We start from the raw sequence: 27463 nt of genomic DNA on the forward strand, positions 1-27463 counted from the left end.
TTGTCTATATGTGCCCTGTGATTGGCTGGCAACCAGTCCAGGGTGTACCCCGCCTCTCGCCCAAGGACAGCTGGGATAGGCTCCAGCATACAGAGGATAAGCGGCATAGAAAGTGGATGGATGGATATCTAAAACCGAATAAAAAGTGAATTTAATTGTTTGAGTCATGCAGTGCTGCTGCCTTTCCTCGTATGACCAGCAGGTGCCGCTGTTATTCAAGGGATCAGCTGAGTGAGCTGCAGACCTAAATTCATGTTCCTGTCGACCAGGGGTGTCCAAACTTTTAACAAGAAAAAGTGCAAAAATGCATTTCCGCTCACTGACATAGGTAACATGCATAGGTAAGATATAAAATTAAATTTTTTTTTCACAAGGTTATTTTCATAAATTAATAATTTTCTCATTTGATTATATATTTTCTTAATTAAATAGTTTGACTTTATTCTCCTAGAATTACAGCGTTCTTTTTGACATTTTTGATGTTTTTTTAACTGTTAAATATTTAAAACTTTTACATTTTCTTCTCATATAATTATCATATTATATTAGTTATTCAAATATTAATATTAATTATTAATGAAATATATTAATAAATATATTAATAAAATACAAATATTTTAATGTTAATACAGATGATAAAATATTAATATTTTAATATTAATATTTTCTGGTAATACTTTCACCCCAGCATTTGCGTTTGTTTCGCATAATAATAATAATAATAATAATAATGTTTTTTCTTTAATATTTCAACTGTATACGACTAAAATGACATTTTCCTCATTATATCATGGCTTTTTTTTTTTTTTTACAATTTTATGCTTTTGAAATTTCTGCTGTTTTTACAGTTTCTGCTGTTTAAAATTTTTAAAAATATTTTCAACTTTGTTTTTACATTTTTTTTCATAATGAAGACTTTCTTCTCCAGATATTTTGAATTTATTCCATATGTTTTTTTCTCAACCTGGCGTTTCCAAAATTACAAATTCTCTCTTTTTCATAATATTGAGTTTAAAAATTTTATTTTTCAAACTAAAACTAAAATTACATTATTTTTCCTCAAAATGCTATAACATGATTGACTTTATTATTATAAACATACTGCTGATTTTCCCATTTATGCTGCTGTTCTTTTTTTTCCCACCTGAATTATATTTTTAGAATCTGCTGCTGGCCAAGAAAAATACAGCCACAGGCCGCAATTGGCCCCTGGGCTGCACTTTAGACCCGGGTTGCCTAAAGTGCTGCCTGGGGAGACACGTGCAGATTTTCTTAATTGGCCTGTGGCACATTGTTAATTTGTGTAGAAGGTTTGGCTAACTCCTGATGTTGACAGTCATGCTCAGTAGGAGAGTAGCGCCATGACCAAGTGTCTTTGGCGAGACCTCAGTCACTAACTCTGCCTCATCTGCACACTGTGTTCCCTCACACGGCTATTCAGCCCTGTCAATCAAAGTGGATATAATACGGCTCTCACCTTGACAAGGAATTTTCATCACACCTTTACAGCTTAAAAAAAAAGTTTCTCATATGATGAAAGACTTTACTTTCTTATTACATTGTGTAGTGCTGAAACTCTTCTTGTATCAGGCAGAGGAAAATGGATGAACTCAAGTATAGAGAAACAGACACACACCTCAAAGTGTAACTGCAGCTATACCATCTTGCTGTCATTTCCACTTCCTGTAGGTGTGATGGCTCTTTGTCCCAATACTACTGACTATATATAGAGGATTTTTCATTCATTCATTCAATGCGAATTGACACTATTTGCATGAAAGTCAGCCAAGTGAACCACTACATTACCAGGGATCATCCATCCATCTTCTGTACCGCTTATCCTCCCGAGGGTCGCGGGCATGCTGGAGCCTATCCCAGCTGTCTTCGGGCAAGAGGTGGGGCACAACCTGGACTGGTCACCAGCCAATCACAGGGACCATAGTGTCTTTAAAAGTAAAAGTGTCATTGTCAGGACGATAAATATACCACAACCTTTCTGATTAGTGCGTAAAACAAACATATGCAGTTTTCTACTAACTTGTGCTGTGTAAAAAAACTGAAAAATGGGACAGAAATTAACATCTAACAAATCTCTTCACAGTCCGCATCACAGATGGTCTCAACGGACCGCACTAGTTTCAGTGTATTTTGGTGTGGTGATACTGCACGAGCATGCAGTCTTGTGTCTTTTGCATAAGCTTGTATATGATACACACAGTAGCGGTTCTAGCTACGGGCCATATGGGCAATTGCCGCTGGGCCTCAGCCTACAGCTTAATTGTGGGGCAAAAAAATGGAGCGAACAACAACAACATTGCTAAAAAATAAGACACATTTAATTGTTAATATTATATCATATTGTCACAGCATTGATCCACCCAGGGCGTCATTCAAGCCAGAATCGCCACTGGATATCGCCATAATGGATAATGAATTAATACTGTCACAGTGATACATGTTTAAGCTCAGTGTTATTAGTTTTTAATATCAACATTTTGTTTTTGGATCCCCATTTTTGCTGTTTTTCTACAACATGGAAGACAAAAATGACATCTCATGGTTGAGCGTCAGTTCCACCACATCTGTTGTTGACTATTTAGCTTGTTAGCTTCCCATCGTGAACAAAAAATGGTGATTAAAGAGAGAATGGGAGTCTTATCTCAGCCGGAACTCATCAATACATGCCAACAGCCAACAGATCCAAAAACAGAATGAGTCTGAATGAGTCAGACAGACAGGAAATAATGTACAAAAAACTGACCAATCACAGCCGCATTGTGAAATCCCAGGTAAATGTGCCATACTTTTATTTTGAAGCTTATTTTGTAGCTGTAGCGCTGTTTGTCATTACAAAATTCTTACCAAAAGGTCCAACGGAAAAGTAAATATATGAAAAAAACAAAATATTTTGCCCCATAAGAAATAAGGTAAATGCAATTATACCGTTCCAAACACCCAAAACATGTACTTCATAGAGAATACTTGGAGCTTAATATGCAGAAAAAAATTTAAATAATTATAAATTACGAATGGATGGAACTTGATGAACAATACAATAGTGATACTCACCTTCTTTATTAAATTACTGGCCCTCTCAACTTTCTTTGGCCCCATGGCAGGTTATTCAGTAGGCACATTCAGTACTGTACAATACAGTACAGTACAGTACAGGGTAAAGGGACTTGTTTTTAGGTGCAATATAACAAGCTTGCAAAAACCGAGACCGTGTTGAGGCAAAATTTTGGACAAAAACTAAATCATACAAAAACAGGGGCATATAAAAGCAGAGGTTGGACTGTACCATAACTTGGGTTGCCAATGCCCTGAAAAAAAATCTTGTTGGTGGGGCCTTCTGACCCAATTTTTTTGTTGCTGAAATTTTTTTGAAAGTCTTTTGTTTATACCTATTCCATTTTTTAAAGGGGCTGTTGGCATCCCTAACTATACCACATATCGACACGGATCTATGATTTTATCTTGTGAAAAGCAGTTGCCTTAAGCGGGCACTTTTTAATGGGTTGGCCGGTTCCGCTGTATTACTCAGGAAATACTGATGAATACAGAACATTACAGAAAATTAGACAAACAACTTAAATAAATACATAAAATACTCACTTATGTGCTCCACACTGGCTGAGAAGCTTATAAGTGCTTTCAATGTTTCATTGAAAGCTATGCTAGCTTTGTTTAACGGTGACAAGGCAGAAACAGCTAGCTAGGTACCTCTCATCACATCTTGGCTAATTCATGAATTCAACCTTAAAATAAAGACAATTCTTACCACAATCTTTCTGTGATTATATCTTGACCTCTCAGTAACCTGTTAGAGTTTAGTTAGTCCTCTGGAAGCGGTAAACCACCAACAAAGTCTATTTGCTAAGCTAAGCTAAGCGAATGCTACATTCCTGAACACTGGGACGACATAAAGAAATGTACAATGACTTTACCGCACCAAAGGCTCACAAATAGATTAACTTTGTTGTCAGCACTGGAAACAGTCAAATTGTTTTCTCACAACATAAACATTAGCTTATCGTGGTTGTCAGTCATGTTTTTGTTTGAGGTTGTATCCTGAAACCTTCAACTTGGAGATTTTCCTACTTCTGAAGCAATCTTGAATGCAGCATAAACTGGAGCACCACATTCAATGCACAGTCATGGATGTGCATGTACACTTAGTTAACCCCCCCAAAAATGAACTGTAAAACTATTCTTTTCAGAGGAGAAGCATTTTACAGTGTGTTTTTATGTTAAAATGTCTCCGATGCTTCCAGCAGAAGACTGTACTGATGGCTCAAAGTGAGTGCGGTCATGTACATCACACATAATGTTCACGTTGGTTAATGTACACTCGTTCTGTCCCACTCTGGTGACAAACCCACTCGAGGCTGGACAGCTGCTGTATGGGGCTTTGTGCCCCCGGTTGTCCCGGCCTCGCTTTCAGAGGTTGCTTCCTCTCAGTCACCTCGGAATTTCGCTCGGCCCTGCGGCTCTACATGGGGACAACCACCATTTGATAAAAATACATGTATATATCTTTCATTAATATCATTAGCATAAAGATGAGGATGGAGAATGAAGATTACCTGACACAGCCAGGCCACCTGAGATGCATGGACCCCTAGAGGAACGGCGGGGGGTCTCTCAGAGTAGGGAGGGGGAGGCTTGTGTGTCGGAGGAAGGTCGATTCTTCAGAGAATAAGACCAAAAGAACAGTCAATTATCAGAAAACAGCATGATTCCTCACAGCCGGTCAGCAAAGAAAATGATCTAAATTGCACAGTGAGAATATTAATATTACCACCATTTTATTATATTGAAAGTTAGTGAAAATATACATAATAATTATAGTTGATTTTCCACACAGAAATGCTTTTCCCTTTCATATTGCTATGAGATGACAGCCCATGCTGTCCGAGTGCATTCTTGTGTGAGAGATGAAGGAGAGTGCCGTGGCTCGAGTCGCCCTGCCCCATGTCGTCCCACCGGGAGATCCAGCCACGGTCACACTTAAGATGCTAAGTTTGTTATGGCACTGAGCACACACACATACGCACGCAAACTGCACCTTTCTGCAGTATCACAAGGGTGATGCACACTTACTGGAACATCTTATACTCATCTTTAGTTGGCTCTGCAAAAAGCTAACAATCAATATCCGTTAAAATCCTCATGGACTCAATTTCGTGCATCATCTCATCTCTTGAGGTGGTTGTCTCGTGAGACTCCTAGTTTTTTTCCTACACCGTCTTATTTTGCGCGTAACATACTAGTCCGTTTGCTCTGTTCTGTATCTTTCCACGGAATGCAGTGTCCAAACGAAGCATCCTATGCATTGCTGACTCACCGTCAGTCATTTCTTATCGAGTGTGGCTGCTAAATAACCCACCATGGGGGCAAAGAATGTTGTGACTGCTAGCAATTTGATGAAGGAAGTGAGATGCAATTTTGACTTCAAGAAAGAACTCATGGCAAAGTCAACGATGGCAGTAATATATACTGTAATTATTCCTCATACAATATCATTTTCTGACTATTTTTGGGTGTTTGGAACAGATTTATTGGATTTACATCGTTTCCTGTGGGAAAAAATGTGCATTTTGTTTTTTCTCTGAACTTTTGGATGTCCAATATTGGCTTTTTTGCTGCTAACCCATAGACCGATATTGTCAAACTCACAATTTCCGATTCCGATATGTGTAACATTACATATATTTTTATTGAGCAGTGTTTCTCAAATGCCCTGTGATTGGCTGGCGACCAGTCCAGGGTGTACCCCGCCTCTCGCTCGAAGACAGCTGGGATAGGCTCCAGCACCCCCCGCGACCCTCGTGAGGAAAAAGCGGTAGAAAATGAATGAATGAATGAATGTTTCTCAATTATTTTCTTTCATGCACCCCCAAAGGACAGATATTTATTTTAGCACCACCCAATTTGAAATACTTGAGAGAGTGATAATATTTATAATAATAATAATAATATACATTTGCAGCAATCTCTGCAAATGCAATGATAATACTGCATGCTCATAAAAGGAGAAATATCAGATTTTTAGGCTAATGTCAGGCCAATAATGATTGGTGGCAAATATTATCAGACATCCCTAATTATATTGCATTATATTACCATCTCGGACAAGAGAGACACAAAGTAGCGTTTTCTGTTTGGAAGCAACTTTCCTCTGCTTTCCTAAAGTATGCAAGGACACACTAACAAGAATAAATGATGGGAATCAAACTGTGACCTTGCAGATATCCACTAAGTCCATAGGTGGAGCAGGAGAATTACAGTATGTGGCGAACTTCAAAATTAAACAGAAGCATAATTAATCCAAACAAGTCCATGTAAATATAATATTTTAACCTGAGTGAAAGGACAGGAAAATACGTTAGATAAGCGCTATCTGGCACCCCTGCTGGAGGGCATGCAGAAATGCGGCATGCTCACCAAGTGTGAAGGAGAAGCCACAGCTGTTTTTAATCAACCAAAAACTGTCTGACTTACACTTTGTCTGAAAAGGCCGGTGGCGGGGCCTTTCGGGCGGTGACGAGGACGATGATGAAGACTGTGATGAGGAAGAGAGCGAGGACAGCGCCTATCACTGCGCCGGCAACAGCGATGGAGTTTGACCTCTGAGCCTGAGACTGGTCTGGGGGAGAAAGACACCACTGATGGTCAGAGGTGCATAATTCAAACAAAATGTTGACGCTGGGGTTAGTTTGTATTTTGTAGTAGTTTTTCACAGTGCTCACACCTCCATCACACCCTCCCTCCATTGTGCATTAGGAGCTTAAAACCTGTTGTAATGTCTGCTGAATTAGCTTTGTTAGGCCATATGCTTGCATACCCGCCACGCTGTCCCCCTGCAGGGATTAAGGCTTAATGGTGATTAAGATGCATTCAAGTCACAGGGCGGGCCAGCTTGGGCATGGCTGTGTAAAACTGAGTGTGACACAGACCGCCCATGAGGAGAAGCTGGAGGACGAAAGGTGACAGGAGGGAATCTGTACGTGCAAGGGTCAATTACAGTTGATTTAGCTGTGGAGGTGGGAGGGGATCAATAATGTGCTGCAATGAATCTTAAATAACACTTCCATCATGACACACGCTGGACAAGCATGGACTTTGGAGCTCCCTCATCTCCACACTGCGCCCTTCATCTCGTCCTCCACCCTCCACCTTATAGCCGCCTGGTCGTGATGGCGTCTGAACTACCGTACAGGCCAGGCCGCTTGATCGGACCGCCTTTAAAAATGCAGCTCGTCAACCTTCCCGCTGTAATGCATGATGACTGACCTTCACTGTGTGACAGGGGAAGAGCAGCAGCAGCTGTTGAGCACTTCAAAAAGGTCATTCTGGTCTTCGTATGTTCTCTAAATGAAATACTATTTGGACTTCTAGTCACTTCCTGTTGAATATGTAAAGGAATCTGCCCATACCATAACCTCAGCCACCGTGGGCCACTGCATCTGCAAAACAGGTGCATCGTATTGATGGTATTTGAATGCAGATACCGTTACGACATCCTGAGGCGCCTTGTTGTGCCGTTCATCCTTGACCATCATGATAATGCACCGCCCCATGTTGCAAGGATCTGTACAAAAATCCTGGAAGCTGAAAACATCCCAGTTCTTTCATGGTCAGCATACTCACCAGACTTGATGCTCACCCTTTGAGCATGTTGTGGTTGAATTTGGGCCTATTAGTCAAAGGATATGAAAATTTAAGGATCAGTATGGCTAAATTAACTAAAATACTGATATCAGGCATTAAAATTCAACACTCCTCACGAGGTGTCAGTAATGTTACTGTTATGTTCAGTGCGACACACACCAACGCCAGACTCGATCGCCATAACAACAGGCTTTTACGGCTTGTTGGAACTCTCTCACAACAGGCAAAATAATCCTTAATTAACTCTAACCCACAGCAAGATGAAACTCATCTCTGAAGTCACTTCCTGTCCGTCACCCACTCTGCCAGTAGTACTGGCTGTCCAAGAAGTTGCTGGATGAAGTCATTGGCTTATTTGCATATTAAAGTACTGCAGGAAAAAAGCACGACTTCATAAGAGAGACAAAAAAAGTGATTAAAACACCTTGATTTCATTCAGAAGTCCAAATAAACATGATTGGTGGTTTGTTAATTTAAAATATGCCATCACTTTGTCAAAATAAATTGTTCTTCCATTACATGTACTGACAGGTAAGTGACCCAGTCTGAATGACACTTGAGTGTAGAAATTTAATGAAGATTAAGAAATGGTGGCATAGAGCTCCACTATGTTCCCAGTGTGCCGCGGAAGCTGACAGTGCACTGACTGCTTGTGACTGCAATCACTAGGCAGACCTCTCAGAAGCGCCCACTGCTGCTCCGTGACGACAGAAACCGCTTTCACTCGTAAGTCTCCAAATACCAGAAAACTCTCCAACAATGCCAGGAAAAATTCGCCAGATTTAAAAAGGTTGCCAAGATGGCAACACTGTTCCTCTAGGCAACACATTTAGAGCAGCATTTCTATCTTAAACGGCTTATTTACTCCTATGTCTATGGCCGCACGGTTAGCATGTTTTCCGCACAAATCGAGTTTGCATCTCTGTGTGGAGTTTGCATGTTCTCCCTGTGTAGGCATGGGTTTTCTCCGGGTACTATGGTTTCCTGCCACATTCTAAAATGTTAAAAAACTTATTGAGAAGGTCGTAAACAGGTTTTCTATGCGCTATGAAAATATTTATAATTGATTACATTAAAATTAGATTACCTGTTACTGAAGCACAGCACCAATGTTAGTGATGCCAAACACCTCTAATAATATATTTCATTAATCAGTCTTTTCTTGCCACTTATACAGAGATACTAGTGGGCTTCAATCATCCGTCCATAAATATCCAGCATACTATAAAGTGGGGGTAAACGGGGCAGGATGACTGGGTAATGGAGGCGAGAGAAGGGAAAAATTCCAAACTAACCTCTGATAGGGAGTACAAAAAAGAATAATAATAAGTTGAGGGGCAAAAGTGGCCCCCAGGCTGCACTTTGGACACCCTTGGTCTATTCCGAGGTATGTTACAAACCCTTGCTGCTTGTATGCGACACCCACTGACGTTGGGCGAGGTCAGCCAAGCAGACCATGAATTAAACGCCACTCTGCTCGGTGACCTGAAGTGATGACAGGACAGTACCATCCCCCACAACCTTAAAAGCAAGGTCAGGGGTCACGCCATTGCCCGGACGACAGAGCCCGGAGGGAGCAGATGTTGATGTCACCAGGGGGGCGGGAGTTTAAGCAGCTCAGTTTTCCGTCCCAAGTATATTCCAATTCAATTTGATCCCACCTCTCTCAAAGAGCCGTTGACTCCATTGTCTGCCGTGAAAAGTAACCTTGGAAACGGGGCGCGTTGCAGTCAAAAAGCTAATTCACAGATCTCGCCCATACCTCAAAGTGAAGAGCGTGGCGCTTCACTTGGGTTACTTCCCCGCCGTGCCTTTGGAGGGCGTGGGGCTGCTGAATTTCAAGGTCAAGTCGGACAACAGCGCTGGAGAACGTCAAGGTGATGATTGATGTACTGTACAGTACACGGGACATTCCCAGCAGCTAGTTTGCACCGCATCGTGCACCCCCGGCATTCCCACCCCTCCCTTTTTAGTTTTTGTGGCCAGGTAGTGTCAAGAACAGCCACTCCAGATGAGCTTGTTGCCATGCGGACAGTCAATGGGGCCAGACATAAACACTCAGCGTTTAATTTTACCAGCTGTTAGACAGTAGGGGAGAGACACAGGGGGGGCGAGAGACAAACTCACAAAAGGAAAAAAGGAGGCTCAGGAGGGGCCTTTTGGCGCCGAATCTATTCTACAACGTGACAGTGAGGAAATGGCCCATATTCCACTTGAACCACAACACCTTCAGGACAATCAGTGTAATACCAGATAATTCCCTGAGACTACACAGTCATGAAGATGAAGTGAGGAAGCATTACATCATCGGTAGAGTCCCAGATGTGCATGCTGGATTTGAAGGAGCGGGGAGGGAGGGGAGTGAAGTAGAGGGGTGGGTTTATGCAGCATTCGGAAGCCAGAGATGATGTCATTTATAGAAGCACAAAGAGCCAAAGAAAGGAACTGACATGTGCTAAGGGTGCTTTATTGGGATAAAGTAAAGAATGACAAACGAATGCTTCACAGACAAATATATCTATTTTTTCCTTTCATTAACTTACATTCCTTCTGTATATACAAAGGAGCAAACAAAAAGGTGCTTGATCACGTGAAACCTAAGCTACTCACAGTGTTAGTTTGCTGAGGTAAATCCACTCATTTACCTGGAAAGCTTCTTTCTGCGTTTGTCATTTGAACTCATGGTGCTGAACATTTCATATGGCACTGAGCAAAATTTAAAATAGAAAAACACCCACATATCTTCTAAGGCACTAGTTCATTTATCTCGTATTACTCAACAAAAAAAAAATGATGAAAAGGTGAAATCCGATCTATTAGTGGGGTTTCCGTCTTAGTGCATAGAAGCAAACATAAGTGTGGGGGGGGATTTGGCACCCGTGCTTCCTGTCGTTACCTGCACTTGACCGGACACAAGCCTTATAGTTTGTATAACATCAATCCAATTCAAGAGAGACTTTTATAGAATTACATTCAAAATCATTCAATCCCCATTTTAAATGAGTATTTTTTTCATTCATTGGTATTGCTACAACATTTACTATGAGGGTTGAATTATTGACACACCCAGGCCCTCACAGTCAGAGAACCAAATGTTGCCTAAGAAAAGGAGAAAATTAAGAAATGTTCACATGATCACTGGCTTGGGGCCGCGGTGGCCTCAAGGATGGCACATTTAGACTGTACAACACTGAAGGGAAGTTGGCAAATATGGCCGTTATGAGGAGAGACTTGAAGGTAGTTCTTTAACACAAGGAGCATGCGTCTCTAAATATGCACCCGGTGTTTCAAATCAGAGACATGTCACTACGACAATGGCTGCCTAATCACAGCACATCCGTCACATCCTGACTAATAATAATAATAATAATAATAATAATGATATTAAAATTGAATTAATTCCCATTTGTTGACTACTATTTAAGTGGCTTTACGCATCTTTCCATTTCAAGCTACAGGACCCTGTGATTGGCTAATACAAACGCTACTATTTCATCACCATCAAGTCTGTAATATGTATGACATGTGGCATTTCTACACACACAGCAAATATTGTTAAGGTATTAAAACTACTGTTTACAAACACTGTTGTGCAAGAGGGAGATTGTCGGATCTCCTCCATCCCGTCTCATCAGCAAGTGCCCGTGCCAAAATCTATCACGTTGTTAGAAAAAAAACAAAAAAACAAGCTACTTCAATCAAAAACAGCACATGATAAATACTGAATGGATAGAACAAATGTTTTGACCCTGTGGGTGTATCCATACCACTTAAAAAGGTATAGATATCGCAGTAATACTGCCATTTATAACTTAGAGGGAACTAGTGCACAAGTGGTATACACAGGCCTATTAACCAACACTGCTACAGATGTTACAAAAACAGGCCCATGAGTGGGTAGTTGCGCTAGTGTCATGGCAGTGTAACATAATAGTCAGGTCTATGCAGGTCTAGCGGCCATACTGCAGCCTGCTATTGACAACCTCCAACCTCGATTCTGTGACATTAGTGCAAATTGTGCAGCACAACCACTGTTTCATAAAGGCAAACTAAAAGAGGTCACAGCGGCAACTGTATGGTAAATGTTGGCCGGACCACTCCTGACTTTTCCAACAAGGAGAGTATGCACAGTAGTACTGACTCGCCATACTCAAGACCATTAACTCAAGAATGGTCGCAGAAACAAATTGCTGATGTAACTTTTGCAAAAAAGGCAGTGCAATTAAATTGTACTTCCCTCAATGAGAGGTTGTCAATCTGTGACTGTGTCCTACTGAGATTTGAAAGAGGGACCCGTAACCATCTAAATAGCTATGATTCATTTTATGGCCCAAGCTTTAATCTCAGTGTGGCATATTCAGAGGTCACAGGTCTTTGAAACAAATCAGAATGTGCAAATGAGGTGTCACAGGGCTGAGCAAGGCCACCAGGGCTTCCTCACCTGACAACATTAGTGACGCAACATAAATTGGCGAGCCAGGGAGCGCATATAGTACGTCATGACACAGTCACATGTGAGCATGTCAAAGAGGCTCGGCAGATCGTTGCCGGTCCACAACATGAACAGAAGCATATCTCAAGTGTCTTCCAGGGTGCAAAGGTGTTAGAAGAAGAAGTGTGCGTACAGAAGAGAACTAAGGTGTTCCTAATGTAGTAAACTGGTGACACGTCAGGACCAGGTAGTTGGTCAAACGTACCACTCCCTACGAGAGATGACAGAGCCGTCTTTGTGAGACACGTAATCGCCCTCCGGGCCGCCATTGTAGCAGGTATTGGGTACGTAAGGAGAGCCGTTCCTCATAGGTTTAGGAGAGTGTGTGTATCTGGGCCTCCTGGGCTGCTGCTGTGGACTACAATACTGTGTATGTCCCTGCTGGGGATTCTGCTGGTTGCTGTGGTGACCGCCTTCCCTCATCGCCCTCGTATAGCCATTGGACGGGTATTCATCTCCGTTGTAGCCGCTGTGGTGCTTCAAGTCACGACCGCCCCATTCCTCCCGGTCCTGGTCCTGTTGGTGGTGGGAGCCACTGCCCGCTTTGGTGGCGTGGAGCTCGTACTGCTTGCTGGGGGCTTTCTGAAGGTCGCTAGGGCCTGGGTACTGTTTGGCATAGTAGTCCCCATGGAAGGTCTGCTGTTTCCGCAGGTAACACACTCCGACCAGACACAGCAGCAGCAGGAGGAACAAGGCCCCGCCCACAGCCCCACCCACTATGGTGCCCAGGTTACTCTCGGGTAGCGCTTCGAGAGTCGGGGAGCTGAGATTAACACGGAGCTTATCGTCCACTAGGGTGGAGGAGGAGGAACCAGAGAGGACAGGAACAGTAATGATGGAAGGCATGGTGGGAGGATCTAATGGAGGAAAAGAAGGTGGTGGGGAGGAGGGGGGAGTAGAGGGAGATATGAAAACAGACAAACAGAATATCAGTGCAACTAATTGTGACTACAGTAGGGATTGGTTGACAACAATGATGACTCCACTATTCACATGCTAAAATCAATCTAGATCGTGCACTCTGCCTCCTACAGGTTATAATGCCAATGACAGATGTTTGAGTAAACTTCAGATTAGATGTAAAGATGGTTATATTAGATGATGGGTGGATGACAGATGCTTGCAGTGCCATACAAGCACCAATTATGCAGAAAGGAGGTACAACAACTAGCGGGTATTAGCATAAAAGAAATATTGGTTCGTATCGGTATGGATTTAGCCGCTAATGATATCGGTGTGCGAGTGATGAAGTTGTGCGCCACAGTTTACTAGGTCAGCATGTCTGTGGTCTGGAATTACTTGCAAGTTTCACCTTCAGATCGTAAATAAGCAGTTTGCAAAGACCGTAAAGCACAGCGAGGAGGCACATCTATAATACAGTAATCCCTTGTTATAAATTGAATATTTTCCTAGTAGGATCATAGAAAACCTGCTTGATACCTTTTATATACGGTTTTTAACATCATTATGCATTATAGTAGGCATAATAAAAGTAAATAACTCTTTAAAAGGCATTAAGACTCATGCTTGCGTGTGTTGCTAGAATTGTGTCCCCTGGTGGTGCTGAGTGGCGGCCATACAGTACAGCCGTACAGAGTTTTAACTTAGTATGGGTTATGGCCGAAGGAGTAGCTTGTGTTTTTGAAGAACATGTTATTTTATTTGACTATTGCTCATTTTTAAAAATTACTTTTGTTGAGACAAAATGTTTAAAATAAATGGCAATTTTTCTATAATTTACATTTCATATTGCAGTACTTTGTGATATTTGTGCTTATATCATAGTACAAGAAGCATAATATGTTCGTTACACACGCTTAATTTTAGGAAAGTGTTTCTGCCAATTTTGGTATCAGTTGATATCGGTATCGGTAATGAAGTGCTGCACTGTGTCAGATATCGGTAAGCCTTATGCTTTCAATTCACATGCAAGTTAACAACTCTGCACGCGGGGCAATGTCGCATGTCCCACACGCACATATTTCATCACCACAGGCTCTACAAATTCCCACATAGTACACGTCACACATGTTTATTTGTTTGTTTTTCCCCCCTCTATTCCTTGTGTTTCTGCCAGTGTTTAAGAAAAGCGCTTTGGCAGTTTGGAGTTTGGAGGCAGGACCCCACCCATGAAGCACAGAGCTGCCTGTAATTGGTTGCTGTCCAGGAAACCCCATCCCCGTTACGACTTATCTCACCTGATTGACAGCTAGCTACCTGTTCCAGGATCGACCTGGAGGAGTCGAAGTGGAGCAAGTACCTATATCATGAAAGTGATGACTGGTCATGTACTTTATATGTGGTGGATTAGAATAGTCTACTGTACAAGTCCACAAACATGATACTGGCTCTCAAAAGAACATAATGTAGACACTGGTAAATGTGTGCATTTAAATCCAATAAATTCACATGTATTGCCACTGAAAATTGCGGTAGAATGTGGAGGCAAAATGCATACAAGTGCAAACGCAGCCAATATAAAACATCTTCAACAGCAATGTTTCCCATGCTCTATGTGGAGGTTCATCACCCAGAATTCTGACCATAAAGGACCACTCCACATCTAAATGATATGTACCAATTGTATTTTATGTACTAGTCAAACTGGTAGATGTTGGCTTACACTTACACTTGCAGGAAGGATCTCTTCAGGAAATTTTGGATGTAGTAATTCGAGCAAACCAAGCAGAACTAACAGGAAGTAAAATGTATTTCTTTGCGAATATTACAGCGGTTAAGTAGGACAGCGGTAGGAAATTCTACTTAATTCATTTTGACTGTGTGAGCGCCTCAGGGAGTCAGACGATAAGACTGACAAGTTGGCATGTATTTCTAGTTTTCTCTGTGGAATACATAAATATTAAATGTGTTCACCTTTTTATTGTATTTATAAAGCAGCTTGCTATAAAACTAGAAATCATACAAAGCAAACAATCATAGCGGTTTATAATTTATAATAACACACCCACCCTCCCCTGCATTACACATTGCTATGTGAATACTTCATAATAACACTCTTTCCTGACTTTCTGGCTTATTTCAAGTCTGATTGTTTATTATGCAAGTTTGCAGTAGGAACAATCATACTAATTATATGGCCTGAGTTTGTACATGAGTGAGTGTTTTGTGGAGTAAAACTAAGAAATGTTGAAAACGGGGACTTACAACACTAATAGAACCATTCATTCATTCTCTACCGCTTTTTCCTCACGCGGGTCGCGGGGGTGCTGGAGCCTATCCCAGCTGTCTTGGGGCGAGAGGTCGCCAGCCAATCACAGGGCACATATAGACAAAAAAACATTCACACTCACATTCATACTTATGGACAATTTGGTGTCGCCAATTAACCTAGCATGTTTTTGGAATGTGGGAGGAAACCGGAGTACCCGGAGAAAACCCACGCATGCATGGGGAGAACATGCAAACTCCACACAGAGATGGCAGAGGGTGGAATTGAACCCTGGTCTCCTAGCTGTGAGGTCTGCGCGCTAACCACTCGACCGCCGTGCCGCCCTAATAGAACCAATATTAAGTAAAATTGATGTGGGACCACAAAAAGAGGGAAAAAAATAGCCATGGAAGAGCAGACCCGAGCAAAGCATTTCACACCCGAGTGATGGAAACGACAAATCTAAAAGTTTGTCGTGACTAAGTGGCTGGATGAAACACTTCCATGCATTAACAGGTATGAATGAGAATACACAAACCCATACAGTAAAGAGTAAACCCACACAAACTGCATACAATACAGTGAATATTTGTACAGCCCCTCTCATAAGAAAATGGAATATGTATGATAAATAATAAATAAGAGTTGAAAAGAGTTAGTTAATGTTTCATGAAACTTCGACATCATCCCAGTCGGGATGAAGAACAGAACACACACAGCAAAGAACGCAAAAACCGGGAAAATCACATCCCAATGAGAGCTTCATTGCAGATGTGGAATTCCACAAACAAGACACGTTTGGTAAGACATGCTCATCAAACATGCAGTGCCATGATAAAATGCCATGGCCAAGCAGCGAGCATAGGGCAAAAAAGGCAGTCTGAGGGGCGGGGGGCCCTTAGCAACTACAGATGTCTACAGGCGATATGAACATCTGGGGTGCTAATGTTCATCATCAGCATGCAATTAAGGGTCAAGTATGATTAGTGCCCAAACAGATGCTGGTGAATGCGAATGCTTGGGGAGGCTGCCAGCAGCTGGCACACACTGGCCAGAAATGACAAGAGTCGCATTTCAGCTTGAAGGACAGTGTCACAGGAAGCTACAGTATGTACACTCAATGACGTCTGTGCATGCTTTGTGCATCCTGAGGTAAAATCGGAGCCAGCCGTGTTCCGGTGTGTAAAGCGCGCACACACTGCTCACCTTGTATGAGTATGCGCACATCCCGACTGCGGAGGTTGATGTCATTGGCAACCTCGCATCTGTAAACTCCGGAGTCGTTCCGCTGGAGGGGGCGTAGGAAAATCAGCGTGCTGTTCATGATTTCCACACCTTCCGGCATGTCGCTGTCCAGCCTGGAACACACAATGAAGGGAACATCTAAAAACACACATTTGTTGGTTGTCTCGGTGTACTGACGTCAAGTGCTTATCAACTTTAAATAAAAAAGTATTCCTCTAAATATGCTGTGCACTTGAATGCCTCATCAGCACACTGAGCAGTGGTTGATAGGAGGAAGGAAGGAGAAAGTTGATCATCATTCTGTATGCGTTCTATGAAAAAATAAAACTATCCACGCACACGATAAAGATGATTAAGGAAATCAAAAGCAGAAATCAAAATCCTACAAAAGCAGAGACATATTTGTGGCAAAACGAATCCTATGAAACCAAGGTTCCAGTGGTTGTGTGATTGTGGTCGGGCGAAGTACAAACCTGATCCATCTGAAGTGATGAGCTGGTGGGTTTGCGTTAGCTTTGCATGTCATTTCAACATTGTCTCGGCCCACGTACCAGTCTCCATCATACCCCACCACCGAGATGTCTGGAGCAACTTCAGGAAAGAACCAAAAAAAAAAAATGTAAATGACATACAAGGACAAGCACCAGTGAATGCTGGGAGCAAACAAACATCAAAGCTCTTAACTTGCACTTTTTTATATAATAAAAAAGTAAGTGCAGGCCACAATTGTTCTCGAGTTGTAGCTTAAGGCATTGTCGAGTACCACAGAATTCCACTCGCTTATTAACATACTGCGCGTCCCCTTTTGGGTTTTTTTTCCTGCATGAGGGATGAAATGTAATTTAAATTCATTTGCTCCAACAACAAATACACACAGAGACTAGAGAGGCACCTACACTGCACATTAAGCTGGTAGGGGATCCTGAAGTCGTTCAGCAAGGCCGGGTGGCGGACGACACAAGTGAGTGTGTGACCCTGGACGTGACGCGTGGGCTGCCAAAGATAGCGCACTTGTGTCGTCGTCGTGCCGTTGACGTCGTCAAAGAGCTGGACTTCTGACTGGCCGAAGAGGTTGGACTCCCAGGACACTTCGGCGGAGGGCCGGGCTCGCTCGGCAATACAAGTGGCCACAACGGTCTCATTGCCCCCGTCTATGAGAGCTGTTGAGCCTGCAGACACGTAGACCTTTGGCTCCACTGATGGGTCAGGGAAAGAGAAAATAAAAGGGAGGAGTGCTTTACTAATGCAATTAAAACAGAATCCTTCTAGAACATGATGGTCAAAATTTAAACATCACTGGTACAGAACCACACAAAGTGAATATTCAGTATTGCCTACCAAGTACACTGACGGTAGTTGAGGCTTGGGTGTTCCCCAGAGGGAATGTAGCCACCTTACAGGTGTACATGCCCATGTCTGCAAAGCCCACATTCTCCAGCACAATAGTGGCATCGTGGGAGGAGGGTGAGCGGAAATACAGGCGATGAATGAACTCCGGAGAGATGGAGATGCCATAGCGCGGGTTGTAGACGGCCACGGTGACCGAGCCAGAGGGCAGACGACGTTCCCAAGAACTCTGAGTGAGAGTGAGGTTGGTTGCCACGTCCACCCTGCACTCTAATGTCAGGTTCTTCCCGAGCACAGCGCTCACACTTTGGGGCACGATCACCTGACTGGCCAACAACCCTGCCAATGACGAACACAAAGACATATCATTGATATCATGATATCATTTACAAATTAAATTTAAACACAAACAGGTCCTTAAATGTACAATACAAATACAATATTAATATAATGTACATGTGATGTTTCAAAAGTGACTCTACCCCTCACAGGTTTGGGGTGGTTATGTTGGAATATGAGTCAGTTTTCAAAAGGGAGGGCATCATGTTTCATCTGCTTCACTATGTAACAATACATGTTGGCATTCATGTTTCTCCGACAAACTCGAGCTCCCTAGTGCTGGCAGCAGTCATGCAACCCCAGATCATGACACGCTGACCACCATGCTTGACTGTCCCTTGTCTTTTCACTCCTACCTGGTTGCGACTACATACGTTTGGCATCATCTGAAGCAAATGCGTTTATCTTGGTCTCATCAGACCACAGAAATTAATGAATGATCACTGTTTTGTGGTCAACTACGCACTTTAAAATATTGAAAGACAAGTTATACACAGCGGTCTAGTGGTTAGAGCACAGACCTCACAGCTAGGAGACCAGGGTTCAATTCCACCCTCGGCCATCTCTGTGTGGAGTTTGCATGTTCTCCCCATGCATGCGTGGGTTTTCTCCGGGTACTCCGGTTTCACATTCCAAAAAACATGCTAGGTTAATTGGTGACTCCAAATTGTCCATAGGTATGAATGAGTGTGAATGGTTGTTTGTCTATATGTGCCCATTGGCTGGCGACCAGTCCAGGGTGTACCCCGCCTCTCGTCTGAAAACAATTGGGATAGGCTCCAGCACCCCCCGCAGAAAATGACTGAATACATGACCTTTCACACTGCATGTCAAGACAGCCGAACCAAGCAGAGATGCCATGGCTAAGATGGGCATGCCATGATTGAGTGGAAAAAAAAAGGTTCTCCTCTCACTCCATGTGGTAAGTTTTGGCTTCTTAATTTGTCCTATCTTAAAGACATTCTTAAGTTCAGAATAAGCTCTACTTTATAGAGTTTTCACAGTTACAAAATGTTGCTCCCCGAGCTTCGGAATACCATAACAGTGCTAAGTTGAGGTTGTTTAAACTACAATGAAAAATATTTATGGTGTTGTGGCAAATGTTTCATAGCTCTTGAAGCTCAGTGCAATTTCACATTTGCGGGGATAAGACGGGATTCAAAGGATGATAACATCACAGAAGGCGTCAAGCATTTAAACAAATAAAACACAGATGACAGCGGGAGCGTTCATTTGATGAATCTGTTTAATCTGTAGCTCTCCTCCACCCAGACAGAGCAGAAGCAGGGAGCCTGAAAGCAGCCCGTCTCTCAGTGTCCTCTTTTCAGACTAACCCGTGGTCTTTCTGTCACAATGGTGGCACCACTCAAAAGCACAAACTCATCTTAAAAAAAGGAAAGGCAAAGAGGATACGGCAAGATACCAGCGATGGCGGCAGAGGCAACAGTGATGAAGATGACATCACCATTCGGAGTCAGGGGGGTTGGGTGGGGGGGGAGAAAACGAAATCTGTCCAAGTGTGAGGAAAGGAGAGGGACGGTATCATCAGGATAGCAGTTAACAGAAAACAGATGAATGACGTCACAGATTTATGAAAGAAAATTGAAATGTGTGCCAAAGCCTTGGACCTGATCACTAATTGCAACAAACTGCCAGCGTGGAAAACATCATGACTAATCAAAACCTGCTGTGCTGCTCGGCAACTGAGTCCAAAACAGTATTCTATTGTTGTTTTGCCAAAATCAGCTCCATCTCCAGCCAAGATCCCCTCTTGAAAGACAGAATCCTCAAATATTACTGCAGGGTGTTTGTTCATCAATTAAATCTTACTTTAAAATGTATGCATTCCACCTCAAGTCATTATTTTACTGATAACTATAAAACCCAAACCCATACACTCCGTCTTAAAAAGGCAGCAGCTATACCATTACAGCAGCAGCGACTGACAGGTGAGTGGGTGATTACTGCGGTCAGGTTTTCCACCTCTGTTTTCTCTACTGCCTTAGGCTGACTTTGTGCTCTATGCCTCAAGGATGAGAAGCTGAGATGGTTCATCGGACCCGACACACAACACACAGTGTTCTGTGTGTAAGAAGGGGCGGTCTTATTGACAAATAATTCCACAGGCAGAAGATTGCCCTCCAAGGGTATCACTACATCCTCCAAGGAGCCATTCTGAAGTGTCATGGCAATGTTGGTTGACTTTCTGTAGTGAATGTAATGAGTCGCCTCCAACAAGGTATTCACATGCGTGAGCGTGGAGAACAGATTCAATACAAAGCATGTCACTACACATGTTCCTAGGCAATACTTCATGTGAAATAAATGGCAACAAAACACAGATGTAATATTTAGAGAGACAAATCTCCCCCAACTGGAAGCCATATTGGAAAAAATAACAAGACCTCATAAGAAGCAACGGGGCGTTCTGACAGCTCAGTCGGGATCTATCCAAAAATGCTTCAAACTTGTGCATTAGTCCCAAGGGACAGATGACACAATTTAATGGCTTAAGTCAAAGTGCTGTGATGTGATGTCTGGTCTTTGTGTTCAACTTGTCCATTTTAAAACGTCACAGCAGTCGTTATTCAGTTCAATGCGGTGGGTTTCTTTTTTTAAATTAATCACACACACACGTTCATGCAGTGTCACAGACACTTTTGGTGTTTTTATGCAACTGGTTGTTTAGCAATAACACAAGTATGGAGATTATTATAAACAAGACCATATTTAATGATGATGTTTATATTCCAGTGTAACAAAGCGCAGTCCTGCAACATCACATTCTTACATCATACGCTCCCTTCAGAAGTGAGTAATGTATATTTCAGTAAAAACAAAACTATCGCCTCTTCCCCAATTAATAAGTGCATAAGTGCATATTAAAACCAATTGGTAAATGCAATGAAACAAATTTGCGCTTGGATAACATCAAATAAATGGAACCTCAGGACTTGAACGCAATCCGTTGTGGGACACTGGTTGGTTATTACATATTTTAAAAAAAAAATTCTTCCCCCTAAAAAAATGACAAAATTGAAATAATCAGTTCCAGGTTGCAGTGCCACACACAAAGCTTTGCTAATTGTTGATGGTAGCTAGTAGCCGCTTCATAGTCTTAAAAGTAATCCACTGTTACAAGAAGCTAACCACTGTAAAATGTAAAGATTAAAACACCTTATTTTTGTGAGAACCTCCCAACTAGTACATGCTGCCTTAACAGTGATTAAGTAGGTCACACTGTACAAAAGTATTGGGACACAAAACTTCTTGATGTATTACTCCTGTTCATGCCCCATCGTCACCAAAAAAAAGCCACAAAGAAAGCCAACAAAAAGCAAAATGCATACCTAAAATGAATCCTACAATGCTTTCTTAACTTATCAAAAAATCATACGATTAAAGTTGAAGTGAGCAAGTATACAGCTGTAATTTTCACTGCACAATGTGTATTGTAGGGCTGCAGCTAACAAATATTTTAGTAATCGAGTATTCTACGGACATTTTTGTTTTATTAGTCGAGTAATCAGAAAAAATATTTTTGCTTGGTTAAAGAGAAATATAAATTCACAAACTAAAACAAAGCATTTCACTAAGTAATGAATGATCAGTTGCAATCAAGCGTTTTATTTCTTAAATTGACATCGTGCTTACAGAGTATAAATGGTTGTTACTTTTAGGGCTATTGATGGAGTCTAACTGGTGTGAATGAAGCAGGCAAACAAAAATGTAGTTGAAATAAAATGCTATATTATACATTTTTAGGAAAAAGGTGTAAGTGGAAAAAAATATACAGCCAGTATATTTGTTTTTTTTAAATAATACTTTGATGTAGGTTGAGAGCTCCCGAAGTCCATCCATCCATTTTCTTTACCGCTTATGCTCACGAGGGTCACGGGCATGCTGGAGCCTATCCCAGCTGACTTCGAGCGAGAGGCGGGGTACACCCTGGACTCCCACATTCCCTCGCCAGCCAATCACAGGGCACATGTAGACAAACAACCATTCACACTCACATTCATACCTATGGACAATTTGGAGTCACCAATTAACCTAGCATGTTTTTGGAATGTGGGAGCAAACCGGAGTACCCGGAGAAAACCCACACACTCCACACAGAGATGCTAGAGGGGGGAATCGAACCCGATCTCCTGACATGTGGCCAATATGCTAAACAATCTGTGATGAATGATTTTCCGTGAAGTAGGATTTCTAATTTATTTCACAGTTGGAGTATATCAAAACTGTTTAGAACCTTTTAAAAAACAGTTTAACATTATTAGAGGTGGCTAGACATTAAATAACACCCCTATAGTCACATTTATAGTCCAATTATCCAATATAGTAGACATAAGAGTCAAATTAGCCATTTAATAAAAGCCTGTATAGGCTCCAGCATAGCCTGCAATATTTTTAAAAATAGTGAAGAGTGAAGCCGTAACATTCATCATCAACTGTAATGTGTTGATGGGGTAAATTTTGGACAACTGCTGTCCATGTAAAAATGACTATGCATCGCTTTCCTAAGTGGTTAGTCACGATGTCTTTCTGTAGCTCATTTACATAAAAGTAGAGATTCCAAGCACCTCAAACTCCAGATGGAGATTGCTCCGCTAGTGTGAACATCTTCAAGTGGAAATCCGATTTCTCCACTTGCTGTTATAGTAAGGTACAATAATAAAGCCAGACAGCAAACAACAGCACGGTACAAGCAAGCAAAGGACGCTGCATTTCTCCCCTACTGAATATGTAATGAAAGTAGTATGGTGACTGTTTTAAATTTTTCATTGGTGACATGACAACCTTACATAAGCGTGCCCTCATTTTTCTGACTAAAAAAGAAAAAGTGACGAGAATAAAGTCTATTTGATGATATATGCAGCAGAGCTTGACATAACAGTAGCGTGTATCTTCTCGTGCTTTCAGGAGACTCCAACTCCTTGTCGTCTTAAAGACAATTCTTGGTGTGCAAATGTGACAATTCGTCCCCTTCACACACACACACACACACACACAGTAGAAAACACATTCCAGATATCCTCGCATCAAGGACACATTGCTCCCGCAGGACCGTCTGACGCTCGTTCTCACTTTAGCCAATATTACCTACACATGCACCACTTACAGATGGGTGACAAATAACTAACAAAGCATTTTAGCAGGGACGCTTTCATGCGCCTTTCCAAGGGTTCTCTGGATCCATATAGACACGAGCAGCATTTTTCAAAAGGATATTCTCTTTTTATGTGGCTTGATGATGGTGACAGAGAGAGCTATCACATCTTTGGGTGGGATCACATGATTCATATCTTTTTTCCAGAGCCTCTGTTGTGTATCGAAGAGTCATTGGCGCTCATTTATTCAAGTTACTCCATCATCCATCTGTAAATGGCAGCAAGTATATAAATATGTATGTCTTGGCAGAGGGCAGGGAGTCTTGTTAAAAGAGGGAATCAGAGCATAAAATACAGTAGATGGAGTTAGTGTGGAGGAAACAGCGCTACTTATGTAGAGCGGGAAAGGGTCCAGCTGAATCATCATTTTTAGTCTAGACTTAACAAATCAACTTCTTGCAAAGGCTGTCGTGTTTTCACAGTGGCTTCTTAGAGGTCTCCATTCATCACGCAATCAGCTATAGGTCAAACTGGTTGGGGGATAACTATTTAAAAAGTACACCCAGCAGTGTAGTTTTGAGCATTAAGTCATTATTGGCACTGATGCTTTTGCAGAGTTGCAGTCTGTTTTTTATTTGTAGGGGAAAATCACTCTTTTATGATGTCTAAACAACTTTATAAGCAGTACGTCTTGCCAAGGCAAGCTGATGTTTCCTTTAACGAAAGTCCAGTGAAGCTCACATCTAAAACTGATGGATGGCAGCAGATGAAGGCAGTGTATCCCGATGGGCATCCTCTAGTTCAGGGTTCCTCACATCCGGCCCGCCAAACATCACTAATGTGAGAAGATGGATGGCATTTAAACAAATATGGTGCTATTAAGAAAATATTGGAATTCTAATGACTGGCCTAAAAAATATGCATTTGGTGTTTGCAATCCTGTAGACCCCCCCCACCTCCTTGTCACAGTATCATGTGCATTCAAAATGCAGTCAATAAAATGCACCCGTGTTGGCCGTCCATAGCATATGCCTGCCCATACCATAACTCCATCGCCATCAAGGGCCACTCCATCCACAACATTGACATCAGCAAAGCGCTCACCCATACGACGTCATACGCACCGCCTGCCATTTGCCTGTACAGTGAAAAACGGGATTAATCTTTGAAGCATTTGCCCAAACTGCAGTCAGGTGGATGAGGATGACGAGCATGCATTATGAGCTTCGCTGAGATGGTTTTGTTGACACTTTGTGCAGAAATTTGGTCATGAAAAACAGATTATTGCAGCAGCTGTACGGGTGGTTGATCTCGGACAATCGTGGTGGAGACAATGCTGGATGTGGAGGCCCTGGGCTGATCACAAGAACAGGCTTCACTACATATCTTAAAATAAAACCTTGGGCTCTTCCAACTATCTCTCAGTCAGCGACAGATGTGGAAGCTCCAAGTTAATTTTGTTTTTATTGAGCAAATTGGCAGGCCACACAGCTAGGAGACCCGTGTGGACTTTGCATGTTCTTCCTGTGCATGCGTGGGGTTTTTTTTTTCCTCCCACATTCCAAAAACATGCTAGGTTAATTGGTGACACCAAATTGTCCATAGGTATGAATGTGAGTGTGAATGGTTGTTTGTCTATATGTGCCCTGTGATTGGTTGGCGACCAGTCCAGGGTGTACCCCGCTCTCTCCCAAAAACAGCTGGGATAGGCTCCAGCACCCCTGAGACCCTCGTGAAGATAAAATTTATGAATTTACAAATTGGCTGTCCTCGCATGATGTTGCTGCTAAAATGTAAGTGTAAGATTAGCACTGTTGTTCACATGGCTATGCTAGTGTTGCTAACATCTCGCCCCCCCACTCATTAAAGTCTCATATGGCATCTATTGCGCTGTAGATCTTCACACAAAAATCAGAACAATTTGTTAATCTATATCAATTGTTCTTTTTCTCCCACCAACAATAGGCCACTCTTGCTGCATTCTAATCGAATTCCAGTTACTTGTTTTGCAAATGTTGATCCAAAATCAGACATGAATGCCAATGTCAAGGTAGTGCTATAAAATAGATATTACTCAAGACTTGTGCCATTGGCTAGTAGACACAAAGCAGGGATCTAATGTATACGTATTGAAAAAGTTGGCTACATAGTGAACCAGTGGTTAGCATGTTGGCCTCACAGTCCACAGTTCCAATCTCCATTCAGGTATCTGTGTGGAGTTGGCATGTTCTCCCTATGCGTTAGTGCGTTTTCTCCGGGTACTCCACATCCATTAAAAAACTTGCATGTTAGGCTAATTGGGGAGTCAAAAATTGACCATAGGTGAATACTTGTATGAGTGCTCTGTGATTGGCTGGTGACTCTGCCAATGTGCAAAAGTCATCTGGGATAGGCTTCAGCTCAGTTGAGACCCTAACAAGGAATAAATTGATATAAAAAGTTAATCAAGTGTGCTTTTTGGAGCCACACCTGTGCCAACCATAGCTGATTAGCATTAAAGCTACAGACACACAAAATGGCATATTCCCAGTAGGGGAAAGATTGGTGGAAATTGCGGGAAAAATTGTATCATATATGCTTTCACATTAATCTCTTTTGTATAGGTGAGCTGCTCTAATTAATAAACATATAGCTTTGGTCCATCACATTTGATCACACAATCTACAGTATATGAAGCCTTGCTTCTTGTAAAAGCGCTTGAACGTGTCATCCAGGCTAAAAATAAGTTACAAACAATGAAGCACAGTTTCTTCTCTTCTAGGTGGGAGTTACAACAGGAACACAGCGACCGCTCCTGATGGCAATTTAGAATGTGGTTCTATGCGCTCCACTTTATGTAAATAGTACAGCAGGTTCCACACATACCACAGCAACATGCTACTTTGACAGAGTATGTCCAGGCGCTAATATGGCTGCCACTGAATCAGCGTGGTAGAGGTATGGAGAGGTCTATGGCATCTGTTCCGATGGAGTGCTTCTGGTCGCCCCTGGTTTCAACACCATCTGGGGTGGCGGCGCTGGCTACAAGTTAACTTGTACAAGTTTCTCTTTGGCCGGCCATAACACTCACTTCTTTAAAAGCGCATTATTAAACAGATGAGGGGGAGATAAACCCTCATTAAATTGCTAACCGAGGATGCACGCTAACGTATGACAAACTTTATGTGTTAGTCAAACAGATGAAACTATCAAATGAAACCCGGGACTCACCTGTAATATGAAAGAAAAGGTGAAAAAACAGCACGACGTTGCCATGGCGTTGTCGGTAACTTCGTGAAGGAAACGGTATCATTTTATCAGATAAGATAATCACTTGCAACAGGACCACAAAGCGGCTTGCCAATTTGCAGCTATGCTCCGCACACTGTGCTCAGTGGAACCTCCTCAGCAACAACTCCAAGTGCAGGAGGGCTGTACCATCTGTGCCACATAGAGCGGGGGGAACCGCTAGCTCACCTGCCAATGTCTTCAATGGTTTTAGCGAGAGTCCACAGCAACACACCCCAAACGGAGGAACAAACCATTAGTATTCACATTACGTCATCTCTGTTGAAACCCAATATCAATTGATTAATAGGGGTGGACAATATTGCACGTTTTTGCTATCGATCTCATACCAAGTAAATACTTACATGGACAGTAGCCGACACCTATACTTTTTACTTATTATTTTTCAAGCTCACTCAGTGATTCTATGATTTTACCATCAATATGTTGATCATGATTACAATCACAATAAAATACAAAACAATTTTTTTTTTGCCAAACAAAATAATATTTATTTTTGTAAAACAATGTATAAATACTGTGCAACAATATAGGACAATGTAACATTACAATTGTTTCCTTATTCCCTTTCACTTATTTACATTTCATTCATTCACCAGCTATCTTTGGGCGAGAGGCGGGGTACACCCTGGACTGGTCGCCAGCCAATCACAGGGCACATATAGACAAACAACCATTCACACTCACATTCATACCTATGGACAATTTGGAGTCACCAATTAACCTAGCATGTTTTTGGAATGTGGGAGGAAACCGGAGTACCCGGAGAAAACCCACGCATGCACGGGGAGAACA

The 27463-nt window shown here is 42.1% G+C and overlaps 1 protein-coding gene across 2 annotated transcripts; it reads right to left on the bottom strand.

Moving 5' to 3' along the window:
• Positions 1 to 2434: 2434 nt before the first annotated feature.
• nectin3b (nectin cell adhesion molecule 3b) lies at positions 2435 to 26754 on the bottom strand. 2 transcript variants are annotated; one of them, XM_058087412.1, is made up of 8 exons: positions 26591 to 26754; positions 17919 to 18266; positions 17477 to 17776; positions 17054 to 17171; positions 16542 to 16693; positions 6505 to 6649; positions 4587 to 4689; positions 2435 to 4492 (listed from the first exon to the last, which is right to left on the bottom strand). In XM_058087412.1, the coding sequence occupies exons 1-8, from the start codon at positions 26670 to 26672 to the stop codon at positions 4319 to 4321; spliced, it is 1422 nt and encodes a 473-aa protein (XP_057943395.1). In that variant the 5' UTR covers positions 26673 to 26754; the 3' UTR covers positions 2435 to 4318. The 2 variants fall into 2 exon arrangements, with proteins under 2 accessions (XP_057943395.1, XP_057943394.1); XM_058087411.1 differs by lacking the exons at positions 2435 to 4492; positions 4587 to 4689; positions 6505 to 6649 and adding an exon at positions 10126 to 13023.
• Positions 26755 to 27463: the final 709 nt, after the last annotated feature.

This window comes from Doryrhamphus excisus, chromosome 11, assembly GCF_030265055.1.
Source record: "Doryrhamphus excisus isolate RoL2022-K1 chromosome 11, RoL_Dexc_1.0, whole genome shotgun sequence".
Lineage (NCBI taxonomy): Eukaryota > Metazoa > Chordata > Actinopteri > Syngnathiformes > Syngnathidae > Doryrhamphus > Doryrhamphus excisus.

What these genes read in the sequence shown, in the direction of transcription:
- nectin3b (XM_058087411.1), bottom strand. Translation starts at nt 26,672, where the DNA reads ATGATACCGTTTCCTTCACGAAGTTACCGACAACGCCATGGCAACGTC. An exon ending in CCTTTTCTTTCATATTACAG is followed by an intron (nt 18,267 to 26,590) that starts GTGAGTCCCGGG and finishes CGTCATTGGCAG; the next exon opens with GGTTGTTGGCCAGTCAGGTG. An exon ending in TGTGCGCATACTCATACAAG is followed by an intron (nt 13,024 to 16,541) that starts GTGAGCAGTGTG and finishes TTCCTCCATTAG; the next exon opens with ATCCTCCCACCATGCCTTCC.